Source organism: Zootoca vivipara, chromosome 15 (assembly GCF_965207765.1).
Source record: "Zootoca vivipara chromosome 15, rZooViv2.hap1.1, whole genome shotgun sequence".
In the NCBI taxonomy this organism is placed as follows: domain Eukaryota; kingdom Metazoa; phylum Chordata; class Lepidosauria; order Squamata; family Lacertidae; genus Zootoca; species Zootoca vivipara.
Window position 1 is genome coordinate 28,590,768 of NC_142598.1, and position 25,180 is coordinate 28,615,947.

Here is a 25,180-nt window from a genome sequence, read left to right on the forward strand (position 1 = left end):
CTGCCATGTAGCAGAGGGCAAAGACAGGCTTGTTGCTGCCTCAAAAGCATGGGGCTAGCTCTCCATGGGTTTAAGTCACTGGAGGTTAGATTCCAGTTAAATAGGAGACGTTTGTGTTTGGCAATGGAACCAATTGCCTAGAGCAGGCACCCCCAAACTGCAGCCCTCCAGATGTTTTGGCCTACAAATCCCATGATCTCTAGCTAACAGGACCAGTGGTTGGGGAAGATAGGAATTGTTGTCCAAAACATATGGAGGGCCGAAGTTTGGGGATGCCTGGCCTAGAGGGTTGGTGGGCTCTCTTTCACTGGAGATGAAAGGAAGGGGAGCCTATACCCCTCCAGCATCAGAGCTAGCATGATCAGAAGCAAGAGTGCACTATTGCATTCATATTCTGCTTGTGGCTTCCCATGGGCCACTGCAGGCTAGATGAGCCTTTGGTCTGATCAAGCAGAGATCTTTTAATGGTCTGCATCTTCTGAGGGGTTTTCTCTCTATATAGCATTAAAAAGAGGCAACGTCAGGGGAAACAACTGTGCAAAGCCAGGAACCTTTAAACAAAATTTTGTTTACACAGTGGTTACTCTCCCTTACAGGCCCCTGCTCACCCAATAGTTCATAGCTTCCTTAGCTCGGGGCAGGGTGGACGGGGAGGGAATGCCATTGAAAGCTTTCAGAGAAAGAAAATAATACATCTCAACAGCTGGCAGGCATAAGAGCCAGATGTGATGCATGAACTCACATTCTCTAGAAAGAGAAAAAACCAGGAAGGGTTAAACTTTTCCCAGAAGTCATTTAAGTCCCCTCAGAAATTCGTTATCATTTAAAAGCCTTTAAGAAGAATGTTAAACACAATTGAAAGCTTCCAGTATCCAGAACAGTATCTTGTTTCCCTTTAAAACTTGAAGGGAAAAAATTATCCCAGCAGCTCTTACTGCACGCTTCCAATAAAGCGTAGCTGGCTTGCTGAATGCCCAAAATAATGACAGTCTGACTTCTATAATGCAGCCGTTCACTAGCTAGATCTAAGAATGGACACAGAAGGCCTCATTGTTATAGGCAGAATGTAACTCGACAGATGTTAGGAGGGGTATTGTGTAAACGAAAAGCCCTACAGTACTTTAAGAGACTAGCAAATTGTATTATGGACTAGAGTCATGAAAAAGCAAGGGGTAAGCAGTAAGGTGGAACAAAGCTTTTAACAGGGGGATTTTGCAAAGAGACAGACAGCCAATAGCTAGAAGAGCTTAAGATCTCTCTTTTTCATGGCACCGGTCATATGATAATAGGTGCACAGCTTCCCTGTTTTTCTTTCACTAACAGGTGAAATGATTTTGTATGCTTTCTGGCCATGGATGTGGATTTCTCCAAGTTGCGTCCTGCTTTATGGCCAGGGTTCTGGTCAGTATTCACCCTGTTTCAAATTAAAAGGAAATGCCAAAGATATGGTGTTTTCTTTACATATTCCATAAACCCTCCAAGACAACTATTGTCCTATGTTACAGTTCCCTATTGTTTGTAATTTGTTTTATTGTTTTCATACATTATCTGGTTTCATTACTGGTCACCAGCTTTAAGTTGCAAAGCCTTCTATGTGCTTCATAGAGATATTGGGCTCAGATCCAAACCGAGAGTGTTCTGCTCTCAGCCTCAACCTGCCAATTTACACCCAAGGCCAGCCAACCCTCTGGAGCAGCCCTGCAAGATGCAAAAGGGACCTCCTTGAGACGCACCCACTCGTGGGGAAGCACTTTCCACACAGGCACATCAAGGTTGCATCCCAACTATGTTATTGGATCCCAGCATTGCCTCTCCTTGGCATTCTTCCAGAAACAAGTGCAAACTTTTAGCTAGGTGGGCTTTTGATGTTGGGATAGCACAAAGTGGCCCCAACTGCAGCATGGCTTTTTATGGTTGCAGATTGAAGATATGGGTCCTTGATGTGCCAGGCTTTACAATATATATATGCAATTCTCCTTAGCAGAGCCTACAGTGGAACCTCGGTTTACAAACACCTTGGTTTACGAATTTTCGGTTTACGAACGATTGTAACCCGGAAGTAAACCGAGGTTTCTGAGGCCTATGGAGGCCTCCGAAAAGGCCTGAAGACTGGGTCGCAGTTGTGGAGGCGCTTCCCATGGCTCCATGAAGGCCCGGCCTCCGTGGAGGCATTGTGATTGTGGAAGAGCCCCCATCCAAACAATGACTATCATCAGCCCAGGTAAGAAATAAATGTTGATTTTTTTTTCACCTAAAATAATTTTTTCACCTAAAATACTGTCCGATTTATTTTATAGTACAGTACATTGATTATTGCCTTCATTTTATGGATCAATGGCCTCATTAGACAGTAAAATTCATGTTAAATTGCTGTTTTCCATCGTCTGGAACGGATTAATCCACTTTCCATTACTTTCAATGGGAAAGTTCGCTTCTGGTTAAGTATGCTTCAGTTCAAGTACAGACTTCCGGAACCAACTGTGGTTGTAAACCGAGGTACCACTGTACTAAGAATGAATTATAACCAACTTGGCTACTAAATGCACCTCTAAAGACAACTCTTACCCCCACCCTCACCCCCCCCAAAAGCATACTGGCTGTTTGAATGGCTGCTTCTAAAATCTCTGTATTAGCGAGAAAAAATTCTTTTTCAAAAGCTAGTGAACTGTAGTTCATTTTATATCTTTCCCAGTCACCTTTCTCCCTAGCATAAAAGGAAGATGACTGGATATTCAAATACCAATTCAACTACAGCAGTCATTGAGTGGCTTTAGGCAAGGTGTCATCATACTTTATTTAGAAATTACCTAACAGGTCTCTAGGTGCTGTGTACAACAAAAAATTAACAAAAATTATAGGACTCTGCCAGCAGGCTTATACTCTTCTCTTTGTGCCAAACCTTAGTAGAATGTTTTGCACCCTCCTTAAACTATCCCACCCCCTTAAAGATAACCATATGTTCTTCAGCCCTTTTCTCTGCATCATGGACTTGTAAAGATAATACATGTTTGCTCCTTTGAAACCTCAGTTATGCTGTGACTTCCTTGAGATGCAACAACATAAAACCCCACAGCATTTCACCTGATGCTTAAATCAGAACGTAGATAAATGCCCAACTATGGAGGCCACAGAATTAGAACAGGAGCTGGCACGAATGCACACAAGCAATTGAAAAAGGTACACTAGGTCTTGGTCTTCTAATGAAACAGTCACACACATGTTGTATATGAAAAGCCTTTAAAAGGATGTAATGGAGAGAGAGAGAGAGAGGCAATAAATAGATTTACTTTCTCAAAACATTTGATTGTATTCAAAATTTATTTTTAAACAAAAAACAAGACAATGATTTTAAATAAACATGGTATTCTTAACATGTTGACAGACAGTTTAAATTAGCCATTGTGAACCATTGCTCTGTTCTGTCACAGTGCCGTACTACAATATTTTCAAAGTATTTCCATTTCATAATCAACCTGGATTTCTTATATAAGAAATCAAGTTGTTCATTTGAGTGAAGCATCAGTTTCCTTTAATTATAAAGGTTTCACTAATGCAAACACACATATACACACACGCACACCTATTTGACACAATTCTTCATAGTGACAACACACACACACACACACACACACACACACACACACACACACACAGAAGTCTGTCAGGCCTTTTTGGTTTTTCTGTTACACTGCTGACATGGTGATTAGCATCAAGCTAGACCAGCTAAGCTTCACTTTAGCAGTATAATGGATGGCATCAACCAAACTTCACACAAAATAACCCCACACAAACGTTATAAGCAAAATTAATCAAGACAACAGTGATAAAACAATGAAGATGAAAAAAACGCAACTTGAGTGGGTCATAACCAGACTAAGTTTGCTGTGTGCAGCCTTCCTCGGGAATTTCTTCCCAATTCACATGTAAATAATGGAACACACATTAAAAAGCCTCTGTTCGTGGAAATAAGATGCCCTTCAAAACATATTATGTAATGTCATAAGGCAAATAAAGAGAATGCAGGATGAAAGGTTTTGGTCTAGGGAATGTTTCATAGGATCTGTCTACACACAAACATGCGTGTTCACACACGCACATTATTATATTACACAGTATGTGTACAGGACAATTAAATGGACTGGCTCAGTAAACTGGAAAAAAATGTACTTCTATAAATGCTCAGAGTTATTGCTAATATGCTACAGAGTAAGCTCTTTGTCACAGAAGTACCAAAACTTAGGATTTAAAGCTGCCATACTGGAATACGCGTACTTTTATGGTGACAGCATGCCATGTCCATTTGAAGGAAAAAGCAACATAAATACGGTTATAAAAAGAAAACAAAGGCTTATGTTGTGCCCCTCTCCATTTTGCTTTGCAACCAGAGTCTGTTTTAAACAAGTCCAGTTCACCACATTAAAGGCTACCCCACAGTGAAAAACAAACCAACAGGAGGAAACAGGATAAGAGACAGCATGCATTTACAACTTGCTTATAACCTAGTCTTTTCAGTTGTTACAACTTGAATATAAAAAAAAAACAATTGAGAGACCAGATTAACTAAAGGAAGAAAAAAAGCCTAGAGCGGACCTAGTTTGATAGTTAAAGCTTACCATTCCATATCAGTAACAGCAAACTCATCTTGCATTTTAATATACTGACAAGTATCTATTGCAATCAGAGATTTAAGGATGACTAGTGTAAGAGAGAGACCTATGCCCACTTAAAAAGATACTAAATACCTGCATCATGAAATTACATTCTTAAGAAGACATAGTTTGTAAGAAAATAGCTCGTATGTGAAATGTTTCTGAAATGCATTCCCCCTCTCCCCATAACTATCAAACATTCACTCACACAAAAACAAAAAGAAAAACCACCCTTTTAAAAAAAAAGTCAAAATGGGAATGAAGGAGATTAGCTTGGCTAATTACAGCACAGTGATTAAAAATGGTTCAAGACAGAACCAATTAGAGTTGGCCAAAAAGATGCCCTCTAGGCATAGCTAACCATTAATTCATCCCACCCACAACATCAAACTCTGTCCACTTTTGGCTCATTGCAGCGAGACCAAAGTTGTTTAATATATATCTATATACATACACACACATAGATACAAATTTCCAGCTTCAACTTGTAAGGCCTAGTTACCTATTTATACTTGCTCCGCAGCAACTACAAGAGGTAGGCATAGATCATCTAAAAGGCATCTCTCCTTGTGCCCCGCCACTTGTGCTTCCCAAAGCTAACTGCACTTACATAAAAATGCTGTTAGCCTTTCAGCGGATAAAATCCAGTGGACAGAAGGCCCTTGGGGACAGAGTCATAGCTGCGCTCTTGCACAGCTCCCTTGCATTTCCAGGGGACTAGTGTAGAACTTATTCCCAGTGGATTATGTCCTTTGATTAACAGAGAGTAGCTTTTACTATACTGAAGGATACTGTCTTTAGAACTTGCTGCAGAACATTCCCAAGCAAAATGAGTCCTGAAACCAATTCTCTTGATTTGATTTTGTACATAAAAACAAGATACCATTTGGCCAAGACTACAGATGTACTTTTTCACAGATGCAAGTGCCATGCAAAATAAATTAAAGAACAGATATGAAAACATACAGGTAATAAAACTATTGAAGGTAGATTTTTTAAAAGCATCTTATATAAACATAATTTATAATACTTTCTTTTTTTCTCCTTTTTATTTTCTCGAAACACACAGTCACAAAGCTGTGGCTATACATCCAGAATTTCCTCTGCTGTGCCCCCACAGCGTAATCTGTAGCGTCCTGTCCTCCAGCTAATAGTAGGATCCCACAAGGCAGATAGGAAAATGTATATTGTCATAGACTCTCTGATGAACCATGCCACCGCATAGTCAAGTTTTGAAAAACACAGAGCACCGCCCTGGGGAATAGACAAACAGATGTTCACATTTAGTGACGATGCCAACAATTAAAATAAATAATTATTTAATGAACATAACTTAATCAAAAAGAACATTACTTTAACACAGAAAAACTTAAGCAATTGCTCTTTAGCTCTGCAACACTATGGTGCCACAATTCCATGCAAAACCCAAGCTAACACTTGAGAAACATAGGCTGGTTCACACATCACACTAAGCCAAACCACGGCACAGTGTGAACACATGGGCTCTGGAAGAGACTACAATCATAGAATTGTAGAGTTGGAAGGGACCCAGATGGTCATCTAGTGCAATGCAGGAATCTCAACTAAAGCATCCATGACAGATGGGCATCCAACCTCTGCTTAAAAGCCTCCAAGGGAAAAGAGTCCACCACCTCCCGAGGGAGACCATTCCACTGTCAAATAGCTATTACTATGAGATGGTTCTTCCTGATGTTTAGTCAGAATCTCCTTTGTTTTAACTGGAATCCTTTGGATCGGGTCCTAGCCTCCAGGGTGGAGAAAACAAGTTTGCTCCATCTTCCATGTGACAGCCCTTGAGATATCTGAAGATGCTATCATCTCTCTTCTCAGATTCCTCTTTCCCAGGCTAAACGTACCAAACTCCCTCAACCATTCCTCATAAGGTTTCCAGACCCTTGATTATCTTGGTTGTCCTCCTCTCCACACATTCCAGCTTGTCAATATCCTTCTTAAATTGTGGTGCCCAAAATTGGACACAGTGCTCCAGGTGTGGTCTGATCAAGTGAATATAGAGTGGTACTATTAATTCCCTTAACACCACACTAGACACTAGACTTCTGTTGATGAAGCCTAGAATAGCAGTAGCTATTGACTCATGTTAAGCCTGCTAGATACTTTTCACATTTGCTACTAGCAAGCCAGGTGCCCCCCCCCATCCTATATTGGACACACTGTCTTCCGTGGCCATTCTACTGCCACACTGTTATGGCATGGCTTAATATGCTGTCTGAACTTGTCTGCCGGACAAACTATATGCTGTAACCCATACGATAAATTTTGGCTACATATCATAGTTACTCTGGAGAACAGTAAACCAGGAGCTTAAATTTGGTTGACACACTAAGACAATCCATGGCTGCACAGCAACAGAATGGCAGCGGAGGATAGCAGCCGCAATTTCTCTCCCAGATCACACACACTGACTTGTTTGCAGTAGGCTATGGTTTGACTGAGCATGACATGCAAATCAGGCTAAACTCAATTGGATAAGCAATCTTTCCAAGGGCATACATGCATTTCATAATTGATGTTTACTGATTCTCCTTAGGAATAGGTTTTTCTAGTTCAGAACTGTTCACTCGAGTTGAGAAGGTCTTCAAAATGCTAAACACTAGTCTTTCAATCCTGCTACCAGAGATTCCTCTCAATTGGTGATAAAAGAAACTGAATTTGGGACCTTCTGCATGTACAGTACTCAGAAGTAGAAGGACTAGAGAAAGTAGCTGAAGAAGAAATGAAGCTTCACAAAACTGTGTCAGAACTGACACCCCAGAGGGGTATTGGCATAAAGAAGGTATTATGCTTGCAGCACTGTTTCAGTGAGGCCTGCCAGCAAATTAATTTATCACTCTTGAAGTTTAAATATAATCTTGCCTGTCTAATGAGCATACCATTTGGTCAGCCAGCCAATTCATTCAGTGAAAGCGTTAATTACATAAGAGGCTGCCAGCGCAGTTTCCTCCAAGTGATGTCAGAATACAGCTCTCATTACCTCTATACATAGCTATTTACAATACGGCTTCTTATCAGGATGAAAAAGTTCTAACACATTTTTAAAAAGTTATGTCAATGATTTCTGTTAATTTAGAACAGTACAGAAGTTAAATATAACGCTCTGATCAATTCAACTTACCTGGACACCCCTGAGTTGAATGTAGTCAAATATAAACCATGCCAAACAGTGACACATAAAAAACACCATTATATCCCATTTGAACACATGGTGAACTGCCCATCCAATTATCAAGCTTGCAACAAAGCACTCCGATATTGGCTCACAGATTATTGTGGCTGGAACCATGTTGATCCGTAGCTTGGCCCATCTAAAATTAAAAGGGGGGAAATGTATTTTAAACCTGACAATACATGTCAAGTTATATTAACAAGATGCTATTTTATTTAAGATCATTTATAGAATACCTTTCTATTGCAAATACCAAGGTTGTTAACAAAATAAAATCAACACAGTGCAGCGATATACAAACATATTCAAAGTTCAGTAGCGTTGGTATGAATGCCCAGTGCCCGGAAATGTCTGCGTGAAGAGTTAAGATTTTTACCAGCCAGCAGAACACCTGCACCTTATTTCCCCATTGCATTTCTGTGTTTGGGGACTGAAGGTGAGAGCTAACCTAGTCTTTGGCATGCGCAACACAAAAAATAACTGGGATGTGGAGACAAGCCAGGGAAAATGCTAGTACAGACTGCTAAACAAGTGAAGGAAAAACAGCTGGAATTCTACCACTTTGAGCATACAAAGGAATCAATATGGAAGGAGAGCTACTACAGTATTTGAAAGTTGTTGTACTGTACTTTGAACAGATCTTAAGAATGAACATTGTCTTTTTGAATGCCAATGTAACATAGGAGGAAGTGAGAATAATAATTGAAGAACCAACAAGAGACAAATGCCCTGGTTTTTTTTTGTTTAATAACTGTTAAAAAGGCTGAAATTCTACACACACTTTCTTGAGAAAAATTCCCACTGAACACAGTGGGACTTGCTTTCAAGAATATTTATTCTATTTAGAAGACTTCTTATAAAATAATTTATCCAGGAGGAGCATAAAAAACCCACTATAATAAAATCACAGTCAACATAAATACCCAAATGCAAAACTGGCACAATAAACCCAGCAAACAATACTATATAGAGAGTACAAAGATAAAACAGCTCTCAAATACCTATGTACACAAAACCACCAACAGTAGCACAGGATTTAACACAGCATCAAAAAGATGTTAATGCGGGTACCAGCCAAGCTTCTCTAGAGAACACATTTCAGAGTTGTAAGGCCATCATCAAAATGCCTTCTTTTTTCTGTCCATCCTCTGAGCTTCAGATTGAGAGAGGATACAGAAGGGTCTTTGCACTACAGGTAGGTACATACAGGAAGTACTGAGTTCCCAAACAGTGCAGGGCTTTATAGGTCCAAACCGGCACATAAACTAGGCCCAGAAATGAATCTGAAGCAAGCGCAGGCAAGAAAGGACCAGTGAGTTGCATTCATCATGCCTGCTCACAGGTAACATGCTCACTACCATATTTTGCACCAGCCGAAGTTCCATATAATACATTACAGCAATCCAAGTCATTACCAAATCATGCATGGTGACAGGAATCCACCCCTAAATAGGCTTCAAGCCAGGATACCAGCCTAAGATGCAGGGCTGGCTCTAAGGCAAGGCTGGGTGGCGCAATGCAGCGGGCCGCCGGGGGGGGGGCGTTGTGCGGCTGTGCCCACGGCAGCCACGCGGCGCCCGCCAGACAGCCGCACTGGGAAACGGGGCTGGGGGGTGCCAGAGGGACATTCGCACCACGGCACCAGATACGCTTAAGACGGCCCTGGTAAGATGATACTTGAGCCTCTAATGACAATGCTGGACATTTCAGAGAGGGTACAACTCCTCCAGAAGAGGTTGAATCCCACTCATGTTGAGTGGGAAGCCCTTAATTTATCATGGATGAAAGCATCATTATTGATTAAGATGTGTTTCACTCCTAAGTAGCTGCATGACCCAAACACTTTCTCAAGGTAGACATTTATAAAACAGATGCTTTCCCCATTTTATATTTGAAAAGCCTCATCTCTTTTGAAAATAAGAGGATTGAGAAGAGTGTCCTTTAACTTATTTCTCTCTCTCTCTCTCTCTCTGCTTTAAGCTGATTCATTTCTATACAGTGAGACTTTGCAGGATGGCATAGGTATATATCCACTTTTTTCAAATGAAAATACCATTCTGGCTATGTAAGGACTGGCACTGTCTCCTAATCAGTGATAAAAGAGAAAATGGTCATTATGATACAGCATAACCATCTACAAATTAGGTTAAAATGGATTAAGATAGATTTTTTAAAGAGAGATCCAATATTATACCCTGTTTCTCATATTTTAAGACATACCCATAAAATAAGCCATAGCAGGATTTTTAAGCATTCAAGGAATATAAGCCATACCCCGAAAATAAGACATAGTGATAGGCGCAGCAGCAATGCCAGCCGCGGCAGGAGGAGGAGGAAAAAAAATAAGACATCCCTTGAAAATAAGCCATAGTGTGTTTTTTTGAGGAAAAAATAAATATAAGAAGTGTCTTATGAGAAACACGGTATAATATATTTTTATTAAATATTTCTTGGTTTACAAAAGTATGTGCAATGTCTCTTTTTTAAAGTTACATTTTCTACAGTTTCATTTGTTGAGACATTATTGTTACATTAGGAAGAAAAGGGGGAAAGAAGTGGAGGGGGTATGGTGAGTGGGGGTGGGGGTGGGGTCGGGTGGCAGTGTTTCTAATTTACTTAATGTATGTGTAGGGGTTTGTGTCAACGTTGCTTGTGCCGGTTCTCTTTACTATTCCCTTGTGTTCCTTTTGAACAAGACATCAAATGTATTTACCCAAGATCTAGTAAACTAAGAAAACTGAAACTGATCACTTTGACAATGTCAATACATGTAGTAAGAGTGTGGAACAAAAACAAGGTTACTACCACTGTGTGAATCATTGTAATAGATCAGGCAGGATAAACTATTTAGAATAGATGACACCACCATCTATCAATGCACTTAATTGAAGAAGGCAGAGTTACCTAATCAAGAGATAAGTGATTTCCTCTGTTCTAATTCTTGAGACTTGTTTACAAAATAAACTAAACAAGGGCTCATTAATGAAACTGACTTGATTTATCATTAGTTTAATGACTGCTACAATTTTAATCACACTATATTGAAAAAGGTAAAAAAAAAAACCAGCAGGTTGTCAGTCGAAAATTGAAATCTGATTGTATTTATATGCCAATACCAAGCCTTCCCATACTCATGTAGCCATACCACCACTAATACATAATAGAAAAGTACTAACAGACTCAAGGTAACTCTGACTTATGCCCAAGTACAGAAAAATCTGCCAGGAAAAAGCTGAGGGGAATCTCAAAGACTAGCCCCATTCCTCCGAATATCAGTTGCTGGGAATCACAAGTGGGGAGAGCACTGTTGCACTCAGGTCCTGTTTGTGGGCCTTCCCATAGCCACCTGGGGGACCACTGTGAGAAAAGGATTATGTCAGGCTTTTGACCTGAACCAGCAGAGTTCTTATGTGTGTGGGGGGGGTTTGGGGGGAGTGGCAACTGGGTGGCTGGGAGGGACATCAATGGAAGAATTAAATAATTAAACGTAGCCAAGATCATACACAAGTCTTTCCACACACACACACACACACACACACACACACACAAAATGGATTTAAAAAACGGATTTAAAAAACGATGACTGAACGATGACTGAGCTTGCTCAAGGAGCACAGAATGCTACCTTGTTTAGGAGGGGAAATAGGAATGTGGGGCAGGGAGAAGTGGCTGGAACCTTGAAGAGAAGCGCTCCATGCTACAAACAATTAAGTTTGTAATTATTTAATTAATGTTTCAGACAATCTCATGTTCTATATTGCTTTTAATGCTAACTCCTGCATAAAACGTGTGAAATAGTAAACTGGTATTTAGCACTGTTGCAGACGGGATCAAAACTATGACCTACAATTGAAGAAATAATAAAAAGAATAAGAAATAATAAAAAGAAAATGAAATAATAAAAAGTTCAAATTTTTACCTGATCATTCTGGATTGAAACTGGGAAATTGAATAGGAACCAGAGTTCTGCATTGCAACTTGTGTGGCCATTCCAAATTTCCAGCCCCTGAAAATGAATGCACACCAAGAATGTAACCAAGATACGTAACAGGCAACAGTTCTTGTGACCATTTTATTTCTGTACACTTGTCAAGGACAAACACTAAATTCGTTTACTGAATAAGTCTCTTAAATGTTTATTATAGGTGTTAGCAGTACTTCTGAATGTAGCTTACTACTCTACTACTAGGGGTATGCAAAGATCAGAAGATTCTACTTGTATCTCTAGTTTGGGGAAGCTGTCCAATTTGTTTTGCAGTCACTCTCTGTCCTTTCAGTTCAACTTATTATTCGGGACAGAATTAGATCTGTTAAAGATGAATTTGTTCTCCTTCCCATTCACAATAACGGAGAATTTATAAAACAGCTATAACTTTTCTTTTCACAGAAGCAGATATAGTTTGCAAGTAGCAGCTTTTCCAAAGCAGATTTAATCTGTAAAGTTGTAAGTAGATACACCCAGGAATTTTCTGGTGAGCTCAGTTCAAAGTACTGATGATGGAATTGGGTTTGGCTAGGGAACCAGATGATTCTCTTCCCCCACCCTGTGGTCCAAACTTGATAGGTGGGTAAAGCCACTCACTTGCCAGTCACCTGACTTTTTTGAAATCAGTGTTTGTAAATGCGCAGCCTCACAAACTGCCTTTCAAAGCACTCTGCAAGTTTGCAGTGGTCTCCACAATTAGCTGATTGCAGTGGGTTTCGCAAGACCCAGCAAAGTGCTCTCCAAGACTCCATTGTGGAACACTTTATCAAGATGTGACATTCAGCTGATTGTTGAATGTTGTGAAACTAGTTTCAAAGCATTCTACAAAACCAATCATCTGATTGTATCACCTTCCACATGGGCACTTTGCACATGGCCTGGTGGGCCAGATAAGGCCTGCAGGCCAGAGGTTTCCCACCTCTGCTTTAAAGACATAGTTGTACCTTGGAAATCAAACAGAATCTGTTCCAGAAGTCCATTGAACTTCCAAAACGTTAAGAAACCAAAGTGTGGCTTCTGATTGGCTGCAGGAAGCTCCTGCAGCCAATGAGAAGTCACGGAAGCCCCGTTGGATGTTTGGTTTCCAAAAGAATATTATCAAACCAGAACAATCACTTCCAGGTTTGTGGCATTCAGGAGCCAAAACATCCGAGTACCAGGGTGTTCAGGATCCAAGGTACCGACTGTATCTTTTTTGAACTAAGTTAGATGAAAGAGTAACTTCACCTGTGTAAACTAGCCCATATGTTAATATCAGCTTTAGAGGCTCCAATTATAGGGCTGACAGAAACATCAATTTAAGCTGGCAGGCAGAAGAGAGAAAGTCTTTTCAGCTCTTGTTCCTTGGTTACAGAACTCCCTCCCTGCCGAATTATGAGGCCTCTTCTGTACAACTGTTTAAATGGGCTTTAAAAATGCATTTGCTTGTTTGTCTTGAAAGTTTTAATTGCTGCTGGTTTTGAAACTGTTGATATGTTTAAATTATTTTTATATGAACCAACCAGAACCATTTGGTACACTATTCAAGAGGTTCATAGAATTATAAAATCATAAGAGTCAGAAGGGACCCAAGGGTTGTCTAGTCCAACCCCCTGCAATGCAGGAAACTCAGCTATAGCATCCATGAGAGATGGCCAGAGGGTGAACTCTTTCTTATAAACAGGTTTAAAAGAATGATTCACTAGCTTCACTGAACATAGAACCTTTATTTAAATAGCTTACAGATTAGTATAATCAGTTTAGCATTATGTTGATGTGAGTCAATAATTACTCTTTCACTCCTTTTAACACTGGTAACTGTGCTCCATTGTACTACTTAGGCTTCAGAAGTCACTGGGTTGTGTTCAAACAAATCATATTCAACAGTAGACCTGCTGAAATCAATGGACAAGTTAATCACGGCTACTCATTTTAATGGGCCTACGCTTGAGAATGGATACAATCCAATAGGTATGAACCACACTAACATGAAGGCTGTGGGTTATGGCTGGGCTTGACTATGTATGCAAAGAAATTTAAGCAAAGCATGCAGTCAGCTTGAAATAATGTACTCCAAGGAGAACTTTATCTGAATATCATCTTACCTGTCAGCTATCGCTTTGGCCATAAAGTAATCCTCAGCAATGTACTGTGCAAAAGCTATAAGTCCTCCAGCCTGGTCCAATACATCTTTTCTCATCATGCAAGACATTCCGGTTACACATTTGAAACCAGTTACATGGGCAGAAATATATGTCCTTGGATGGGAAGTGCCAAAATATACCTGTTAAAAGAAAAAGGCAGGGCTAAGTAATCATCTATGGTTCTCCCCTCTCATGGCATTTTTCTTTAAGACTTGCATTCTTTGCTTACCAATCATTATGAATTTTAATCAGTGCATAAATAGATGCATCCTTAGTATGTAATTACCCTGTTTCTCCAAAAATAAGCCGTAGCCATAAAATAAGCCGTAGCAGGATTTTTAAGCATTCAAGGAATATAAGCCATACCCCGAAAATAAGACATAGTGATGGGTGCAGCAGCAATGCCGGCTATGGCAGGAGGAGGAGGGGAAAAATAAGACATCCCTTGAAAATAAGCCATAGTGTGGTTTGTTTGTGGGTTTTTTGGGGGGAGGAAAAATAAATATAAGACGGTGTCTTATTTTCGGAGAAACACGGTAGCATTATTAGCCATCTTGAAATTCTGCAACTGTTTGCAAAGTTTTGCTCTGAAAAGAAACATCTTACCCTTATTCAACCATTTATAGCTATAGTAACATCTGCTGCAAGCACTGCAGGAATCCCAAATGCAAATTTCCTTATTCAGGAAATTTCCTTCTAAGATCCATAAAGCTAGAGCATCAAAGATCTATCGCATGCTAAAATGGCAGGTATAGATCTACGAAGGTCAACATTATTCAGACAGGATAGAAGCTGTAGCACCTGCTACAGTAGCCTGAGCAGAATTTCTATAACAAGAGTTTTCTAGTAGAAAAAATGGAGAAGGATGACAAGGGATAAGATGAGGAAAAGAGGTGTGATTGATAGAGTTGGATGCAGACAAGGAAAGAAATGCCTCAAAATGTTTCTTTTCACTTAGTAACATTCATCTGAAATTACACTAAACAATACATTGTTTGACATAAAGTGTCAGGTCTGAAACAGGCATTCCATGGCAAAAAGTATTAAGACATAAAAGTTAGAACAGCAACACAAAAAGAACCGAAACATCAAATCAAGCAAGCCACAAATGCTCTGTGATTAGTCTTTGTTGTTTAGTCGTTTAGTCGTGTCCAACTCTTCGTGACCCCATGGACCATAGCACGGCAGGCAGCTAGCATTAGACTAGCTGCCGCTAAAGAAACTTTTGTTCCTTTACTGTTTCATGCCACTGCACATAAATTAAGTCTAGTATATTTGCCCCTGAGCAAAATCTCAGTCATGTCCACAAATATAATTCACCTAAAGGAAATGTTACAGGCTTTGTAGTACTAACTACCAGTAGATCAGAATTCAATAGGATATACTAATGGTCTCTCACGCCATATATTGCTTACACAAAAATACAGGCCACAGAAGAACAAAACAAACAACATGTGGACAAGAGAAAAAAGATGAATTCAAATGAATTTCTCACTTAAATGTTATTTGAAAGCCCAGATGAAAGGGCTGCTGCTATTATCCTTTTTCTATATGGAATTATAAGCAATAAAACATTTCAATGAGTTTGTTCTTCAACGATAACAAGTAATCTGGAATTCTGTTTCGGATTACAATAGAAGTGAAAGACCAAAAACCTGTTATCAGTCATGCACATTTTTCCTACGCAAATAGCAGTGTTTCTTCTATCCTTTTTGTGCTTGAAAATGTGACCAAGTCATGGAAATTAAGTATACAAAATAGGAGGAGTGGAATAATTTGGAAAGAAATGAAGAGGACAAAAAGAAACTCACCTGTTCTAGAGTGGCAGCAAAGCCCTGTCTATCTGCAACATAGGGCAGGCCATGGACCAGTCCAACTTTTTCAGTCATTTGATTGGCCATATCAGTTAGTGTATCTGGCGTTACTAAAAATGAAATGTGACTGTGGTTTACATCCATTTAAGTTTTTAAAAGCTTATGGATCTACATCCCAATTGTGTTTCTCAACTGGCAGAAAGCCTCTGTCCACAGAATGGTAAAGGAAGCCATTTTCAGCTATTCCCCATCCCTAAATTTGCTCTGAAGGGCATCCAACCCAATGCTGAGGATTTATTGGGGGGAGGGAGCTCAGGGGAGAAGGGAATTGCTTAAAGTGGCTTCCCTCCCCATTCTGCTGATGGAAGTTTTACCATCAGTTGAGCAACACCCTAGACACAATCCTTATATGTATGTTAAAATATTGGTCTTCTCAATAATATCTAAGTTTTCAAGCAGCAGTAGACTATTACATATTGTTTGCAAACTAATAACAGGAAATAGTGATAATTTCAAGAAATCCTTTACTCTTTGTTGGTTACAATATTCTGAATATGAGTATTAGGTTGAAATCACGGGGTGGGGGTGGGGAATACTAGAATCAGGGTTGGGACCTGGATCCTTACCTCCCCCCACCCACCTGTCAATCACCTGACAAAATAGTATCAGGCAACAACTTCAAAAGGGATCACTCTTGGCATCAACTACTGATCAGTGCCGACAGCATGCTGCTTCACAGGTATGCTGTCAGCACCAATCAGCTGACTGACAGTGCACATTTAAAGGACCTCTTTGAAGCCCATCCTCAGGCACAGTTTGGATTCAAACTGCATCTGCAGGCAGACATTTTCCTCTGTTTGCAAGCATGGTTTGAATCCAAATTACAGTTGCAAATGGACTTTAAGGCAAGCACTGATGATCAACTGATCTGTGGAACTTACAAAGCCCTGCTCTGCTTTTTGTAAGCACTGCCAATCGCTGATCAGCACCGCTTTAGCCCATGTTTCCATGTCTCTATCTGCCCACACCTCAAATCCAATATGACATCAGGTGTAGGGCAGGTAAGGAGGCATGTGGGCTGGTAGTCTGTCCCCCACTACAGTAGAAGATAAAGACAACCATGACAGACACTTCAATTTAAGAGTAAGAGGCAAACTCTAAAATTCAAATTCAACTGCTTAAAGTGTTGCTCAGGCCTAGGAGTGTTGGATCTAGAAGACTTTGTCAGATAGTTGGTTAAGTAATGTGTCTTCCAAAGATCTGGCCAGCCTGCTGACACCTACCATAATGAGATCTTTATTGAAGCAGCAATAGTAAGGTAAAGGGTAAAGGGACCCCTGACCATTAGGTCCAGTCGTGACCGACTCTGGGGTTGCACGCTCATCTCGCATTATTGGCCGAGGGAGCCGGCGTATAGCTTCCAGGTCATGTGGCCAGCATGACAAAGCTGCTTCTGGCAAACCAGAGCAGCACATGGAAACGCCGTTTACCTTCCCGCTGTAGCGGTTCCTATTTATCTACTTGCATTTTGACGTGCTTTCGAACTGCTAGGTTGGCAGGAGCTGGGACCAAGCAACGGGAGCTCACCCCGTCACAGGGATTCGAACCGCCGACCTTCTGATCAGCAAGCCCTAGGCTCAGTGGTTTAACCACATCGCCACTTGGGCCATAAAAAACATTTCACAAAATGCATCTGCTACACTAGATACAGCAAACGTAAGGTGCAAGATGTTCTACTCTAATGCCGATTCAAGAAAATATAGTTTTATTACTCAAGCTTCATCCAAATGTAATACATAGAGCAAAGCTGGCAGCAGAACTGTGAATTGAGAGAACTTATTTTCCATTTACATGCCATTCCTTATAATGCCTAAAGTCAAAGTACTCTAATCTTAACACAACTTCACATTGGAACCATGCTATTCCTGCTTTCCTCTACCCCTTTCTGTCTATGCCCTACTACTGACCAGTTACTTTGAAATCTGAATTCTAAATTCTGCTGTCTTTTTTTCCTGTTTTACTTTACTCTGTCAAATGCTATGTACATGGATAGTGTTCAAACAGCAGCAACATCTTTAAGAGCATGTAATTAGGAAACTTTTTTTAAAAAACCTACTACTGCTGATGGTACACACTTACCTCTTATACCACTATCACAGATCCATATGAGATCATACTTGGCAACTTCATACGCTGGCATTAAATTGTTAATCTTTGGGTTTATTCCAACCTTCTTCCCACCTGAAAAATAGAAAATTTTAGTTATTTGCACAAATCATGCTTATGTTTTCAGAATATACTGCTCAGTAGTGCAGTGAGGGCTGAAAACTACGGCTGAGGTTGGGAGCCCTCCTAAATTACCCCCTTGAGTGTGGCATATGGGGACAGCAGCAAACAGGCCCTGGATCAGCGGATCCTGCATCAGCAGCTCAGCTGACACTAGGGCCCACCAGGGCTACAGCATCCTTTTGTTCTCTCATAGTCAGAGGCAGCTGGTCAGCTATGTACAGTACAGAATTACAGGTGCTTGTTTCATTCTTTTTGCTTTAAAATATACCACCCTTTTCTGCAACAAAATGGTGCCTCTTCTCAGGTAAGCATATTTTGAACCAGGCAGTGCTTTTTTTCACCAGAAGCAAGTTCCAGGGAACCAAGCAAAGGGCCTTCTCAGTAGTGCCACCCCCCCCCCCCCGTGGAATGCCCTCCTATCAGATGTCAAGGAAATAAACAACTATCTGACTTTTAGAAGACATCTGAAGGCAGCCCTGTTTAGGGAAGTTTGATGGTTTATTGTGCTTTTAATTCTGTTGGGAGCCACCTAGAGTGGCTGGGGAAACCCAGTCAGACGGGCGGGGTATAAATAATAAATTATTATTAAATTATTATTAGTACGTTTCCGAGCACAATTCAAAGTGTTGGTGCTGACCTTTAAAGCCCTAAATGGTGTCGGTCCAGTATACCTAAAGGAGCGTCTCCACCCCCATTGTTCTGCCCGGACACTGAGGTCCAGTACCAAGGGCCTTCTGGCGGTTCCCTCGTTGCGAGAAGCCAAGCTACAGGCAACCAGGCAGAGGGCCTTCTCGGTAGTGGCGCCCCACCCTGTGGAACGTGCCCCCCCCCCCCAGAAGTCAAAGAGAAAAACAACTACCAGATTTTTAGAAGACATCTGAAGGCAGCCCTGTTTAGGGAGGCTTTTAATGTTTAATAGATTATTTTATTTTTCTGTTGGAAGCCGCCCAGAGTGGCTGGGGAAACTCAGCCAGATGGTCGGGGTATAAATAATAAATAATAAATTATTACTATTACTACTACTACTACTACTACTACTACTACATTTCTGTAATGAAGATGGTGAGAACAGAAATGTTAAAACTGTGCTTCACAACCAAACTAATTAATATATACGGCTATCTAAACCACCACCACACAACAAAGCCATTAAGCCGCAGTTTAAAATTCCCTAGTTTCACCAGTGATACTACTTTGCAAACAAAAATGGGAATCAGTGATAGAGCTCTAGGATGTTTTCATAATCTGCAGACGTCTATGGATGCCTGCAGCAAGCAGCACAGAGACATAAGCATGGATAAGATAGCATCTCCCTAAGTGCATCCACATCTCTTAAATGGTGCTCCTGTACAAATCAAGCCCATCATCTTCTACAGTATTTACTAAACAGCTCAGTTGATAATACAATAAGCAATAAGGGGCACGGTCAACTTCTCTATTTTGCCACTAAGTGTATTTTGTTGGAAAGCTGAGAATAATATCATCCTTTATAGCAAACATGTTTGCAAACACTTTTGCTGCATTTCCACAGCTGATTTCCACATATACTTGCAAGACGTTTTACAAACGGAATGGTTAGAGAAGAGAAACTGCAGGTCAGGTTCCCCCCCTTTCCCTTTACAACAGAGAACTTGCTGATACAAAATTTAAAGAAAATTTAAAATTTAAAGAAAGCAGCCATTGTCAACACAGATCCAGAATGGTTACTGCTACATGGATGCTTTCCTGAAAACTCAATTTCTTTTAAAAATTGTTTTGTACTATTTTAATTATATAATTGTACTTTACTGTGAAATCTCACTGTGAAATGTCCTGGGATGTATTGAAGGATATATATTATACACATACAAAAATGGATGGATAAATAGGACATTCAAGCTATTTCCATTTGGAACAGTGTATGACAGGGATACATTTCAAAATGGTAGGAATCTTTTAATTCTAGATTTATATGGAAGGAGTCACCTGCACAGTGCTGTTTGAATTTGATTTACTGATCTTCAACTCTGCAGCAAGAATGCTTTACATACTTCTTGACCAGGCATTCCCAAACTTCGGCCCTCCAGATGTTTTGGACTACAATTCCCATCATCCCTGACCACTGGTCCTCTTAGCTAGGGATCATGGGAGTTGTAGGCCAAAACATCTGGAGGGCCGCAGTTTGGGGATGCCTGTTCTTGACCAACAATACTTGCATTTTAACATATTAGGCTTTCTTTAAAAAGTCTTTTGGGTTTTGTGCCAACTGGTCCAATCTATTCAAAGGCAACAGCATGACAGAACTCTTTTCTCACTCACCTATAAATAGCCTCGCATCAACATTGGGATATTTGCCAAGGAGCTTTTTACACACATCAATGGCAGGATCATCATGATCTTGTACGCAAAGAAGCACTTCAAACTGTGAAAAGAGATACAGTGCAAATAGGGAGAGAGAGAGAGAGAGAGAGAAACAGTTTAATGTTTAATGACAAGAATAAAAAAGAAGGGTGTAAGATATTAGATATTACACTATCTTGTTTGTCAAAGCAATATTCTTAAGGTTTTCCCCATCAGCAGATGACATTTGTTTCCTCTAGAAAACCTTAGACATGAGCTTTTCTACAAACACAAATGGAACTTCACAGGTTTACGTTTCTGACAGAATTTCTATGTGTGCTGCTGCCATAATTTGCCCAACAGTTTCCCTCTCTTACAGTTGACTTGATCATACAGTTGAATTTAAAAAAATAATCGTTTTCCATTAGTCCTACACCACAGAAATCCTAGAACAGCAGCATTCAGATAAGTTGCTAGAAAACATCCATTCTATAAAACAGAATGTGCCAGTGCTTTCCTTTTCTTCTTGATAATGTTTTCTTTTATGGTTTCACAAATGCAGCCACTAAATGCAGGCCCTTTTCCCTTGCCCTCCAGAAACCAATGAAATGCATTCATTCAGTTAAGGATGTGACTATATCGTTCCATCCAATTAGGAAAAATAATCAAGAGGCATGGAGACTTAATTTTACTCAGGATATTATTCAACTACTTTCCCAGGAGAGAGCTGAGGTGAATAAGATTTTAACATAAATATCACAATACTGCTTACCCAAAAAGCTTCTGAAAAAATAATAAGCATGCCTAACATGGGTAAGCTAACAAGGCTAGATATATTCTACATAAGCTATACACTGCAAATTATCCTAAAGTATTGATTTTGCATAAATGGGGATGGTTGATCTTAACATTCTGTATCAGCGTTTTTGATAGCAGACAATAATGTTTAACTGACACGCCTTTCTAAAATTCTACCATTACAATAAATGTCGCCATCACTTGGATTTGAACTTAGGTCCAAAATACCTTAAAGACTGCTTGGGCCCTTCTATCTTCGCTCAGTCACTGAGATTATTTGGAGGAGTGCTGTTAGTCCCACCCCCACCCCCCATGTTAAAGTAAAGGCCCAATTAGCCTCAGCCAGAAGCCAGGAATTTAAAGTCAACAGTCCCATACTGTGAAACATTTTTCCAGGAGATTTGGGAGGAACCGTGCAATTGACTTTCAAGTATCTTTAGAAGACTTTATGCTAACAGGCAAATATAGCTGTTTTGATTGCCAATGGTTTTAATTATTGTTTTGAATTGCTTTTAGTGCTCTTTTAAATGTTTTTATAAAGAGGGCATTATATAAATACTTCCATTTTAAAAACAACAACCCTGAAGAATGTTGTTCTAAGAATGTTGATTTTTACATTGCAGGGGGCTGGAGTAGATGACCCTTGGGGTTATCTACAATTCTATGAAACTTGTGATGTTATACAAAGCTGCAGTAAATAAAAGTTTAGAATCTGGGTCAAATATAATACAATATCTAAAAAGAAATAAAGTATGGCTCTTCTCATACTGCACTTATTCAAATTAGCTCTTCATGATATTAGGACTTTCCCCCTTCTCTTAGGAAACAAGCCAATCACTGCTACCACAGTTTTACACTAGATAAAACAAAGAAAAATACAATTACAAAGAAAGGGAAAAGACAGATGAAATTAAGAACAAGACATCTGTATCCCAGAAAATGAACTGACGGGTTGTCATATATTGCCAAGATTCCAGGTAGCACCTTGTAACTTTATATGCTAGGGTGCTTAGCTCATCCAGGGGAATTCCTTCAGTTCATGTAGGTCAGTATCAGTTAAGACAGATGTGAATAAGAGCACTTGGCCAGCAAATTACAGTTCAAAGCATATAGTAGGCAGGTCTGAACAAGTTTTATGTAGTAAGGGAAACAACTGACCCAGCACTCACATCACAAGTTCTGGGAAGACACTTTCAACATCTGTGAACTTACATACCGGTAACACTGTATTTATATGGGATTTATTCATCTAAAACAGGGGTCAGCAAACTTTTTCAGCAGGGGGCCGGTCCACTGTCCCTCAGAACTTGTGGGGGGCCGGACTATATTTTTTGGGGGGAAAATGAACGAATTCCTATGCCCCACAAATAACCCAGAGATATATTTTAAATAAAATGACACATTCTACTCATGTAAAAACATGCTGATTCCCGGACCGTCTGTGGGCTCTATTCTCTATTCTAAACTCTATTCCTGTCAATTCTATTCCTATTCTGCAAAAGATCTTTCTGAGAAACAAAGTATTCTGTACTGGAGAAGAATACTGAAATTAAAGTAGCTCAAGTCCAACAAACCATGCAGGGACAACTGTAAGCTTGTTATGCACTCTGACAGCAAAGGCCTGTTACCCAGTGGGGGCATAGAATACAAACTGCTCAGTTCATTTATCGGTAGGGAATTAGATACATGCTACAACCTATTTTGATTATCGTTACAGATGCAAAACTTCTGACAGTAATCCACAAGGGTTACAGGACACACAAACACACACAATCTCTGAAGCAGCCATCGCTACCTAGTGTGGTGCCCTCTAGATGTTGCTGGACTACAGTTCGCACCAGCCCAGCCCATTGGCCACACTGGTCGAGGCTGATGGGAGCTGATGAGACCAATGGAGGGCACCAGGTTGGAGAAGGCTGCTTTGAAGTATTATGCATTTAATATTCCATTAGGCAAGAGAGAAGTCCAAGAGGATAGGATTGTGTGTGTGTGTGTGTGTGTGTGTGTGTGTGTGTGTGTGAGAGAGAGAGAGAGAGAGAGAGAGAGAGAGAGAGAGAGAGTTTGGAGTTTGGATTTGATATCCCGCTTTATCACTACCTGAAGGAGTCTCAAAACGGCTAACATTCTCCTTTCCCCTCCTCCCCCACAACAAACACTCTGTGAGGTGAATGAGGCTGAGAGACTTCAGAGAAGTGTGACTAGCCCAAGATCACCCAGCAGCTGCATGTGGAGGAGCGGAGACGCAAACCCGGTTCCCCAGATTACAAGTCTACCGCTCTTAACCACTACACCACACGGGGGGGGGGGAGAGACTTTTGATACATACTTTGGGATAATCCAGTTCAAAGAAGGTTTCCAAGTTGTTGATAAGGTTTGGATCAACACCCTTTAAAGGCTTCAGAAGTGAAACACCAGGAAGCTTGCTATATGGCTGTTTGTCTGTCGCTTTCTTGTTTAGGTGTAAGTGCCTATAAAAAGGAAAATGCTGGTTAGGAACAGTGTGGTTATTTAAACATTCGTATTTTGCTGTTCATTTACAGTTTGATGTAAGGCTAATTACAGTTAAGTTTCTGTAGTGGAGACTGCATAAATAGCTTTCTGCATGCTGGTGTGCTCTAAATAGCAGGTTAGGACGCAAGGGAAACACCACATCCAACAATTCTACAAGTTTATGTACAGCACACACACCTGACTGCACTTATCTGACTAGGACCCCAAAGGGCAGAATGGATGCACAGGACCAGTCGAGGTCTCTCTTTTTTCAGTGCCCAGCAAGCTATAGAGTCAATCAGTGCTATGGGACCATTGCTCTCCAGCTCCAACAGCTGAAACGAGAACTGTTTGCAGAAATAATATTCTGCAAATCACATTTCTGTTTGCAGAAATAATGTTTTGCAAATCACAATTGTTGTCCAAGGAGGTAAGAATTTTAAACCAATTAGTTTGCTCCTATGTTGAATCCTTCCTCTGAAATGAGTTTTTGACAGTAATAGATATTTCCTCTCTATACAATGACAGATTTCCCCAAAGAATTAGGCCTACTACTGGTTTCAGAAAAGGGTTTCCCCTCTAGTCTTTAAGCATTGAAGAAAAGTGTTAAATTTCCTCTCCACACCTGCTCTGATAATTAATTATCAGCCATCTCTAGTGGCATTTTATGTCACATCTAGTTTGGTACAAAATCATCCTAGTGATTATATTAATCATGAGTTATTAATCCATATCTATACTGTACTTTAAACAGGCTCACAGTGAAAAAAGGGAGATGTTAGTAAGTCCTGTGTTTTTAAGTTGCATGCACAGAGGCTGGTAACTTTCTAGAACAGAGCACAAAAACATTTTGGGAGTTGCCATAAATTAGATGTCTGTATATACATCTGCAAAATAACTGTTGAGGTTTCCTTAAAATGTAGCAGAAGGTTAACTATGAAAGGACCCGCAAACCCAACCATTAATTTACCCCCCCCCTTTTACACAGTCTGCCTGAAGTTATTTCTACAGCTAAGTCAGCTTTCCAATAATATTTTTTAGCTGCTTATAGAAACTCATTGAAAAAATGGCTTTATCCCAATAATGCACACATTTATTAACATCTTTTGGTTTTTAGAACAACTGAAATGTGAAAAACAGAATCTGGAACTGAGATACGAGTACCATTTCCCCCCTCGTGGTCAAAAGAAGGTACTTATGTGCCAGATTGATGAGATGGTCTGTTTTTAAAAGTATTTTATGGTCTTTCTGATATTGTTTTATGATTCTGATGATATTTTATATTACGTTATTTTTGAATACCACTTAGAGATTTGTAAATAAGTGGTTTAGAAATGCCTTTAAATAAGTAAATTTGAGGCAAAACTGTTCCAGCAATTTGGGATGCAGAGAGTTGATGGAGCCTAATTAGTAGACTTGCAAGTACGGTAGGTTCACAAATAAGCTTAGGTTACAAACATTTTTAGCAGTCCTCCCACATATTTATGCTTTAAAGGACTTGTGTGCTC

At 40.0% G+C, this 25,180-nt stretch overlaps 1 protein-coding gene across 1 annotated transcript in view; it reads right to left on the minus strand.

Moving 5' to 3' along the window:
* Positions 1–3,299: 3,299 nt before the first annotated feature.
* UGCG (UDP-glucose ceramide glucosyltransferase) overlaps positions 3,300–25,180 on the minus strand; it is a 35,531-nt gene continuing 13,650 nt past the window's right edge. The window contains exons 2-9 of the mRNA XM_035140764.3: positions 23,509–23,650; positions 20,364–20,466; positions 17,916–18,017; positions 15,774–15,886; positions 13,924–14,102; positions 11,774–11,860; positions 7,804–7,993; positions 3,300–5,903 (exon numbers count right to left, since the gene is read on the minus strand). Coding sequence (XP_034996655.1) covers positions 5,733–5,903; positions 7,804–7,993; positions 11,774–11,860; positions 13,924–14,102; positions 15,774–15,886; positions 17,916–18,017; positions 20,364–20,466; positions 23,509–23,650 — 1,087 coding nt within the window. The 3' untranslated portion in view covers positions 3,300–5,732. The remainder of the gene's footprint in view (positions 5,904–7,803; positions 7,994–11,773; positions 11,861–13,923; positions 14,103–15,773; positions 15,887–17,915; positions 18,018–20,363; positions 20,467–23,508; positions 23,651–25,180) is intronic.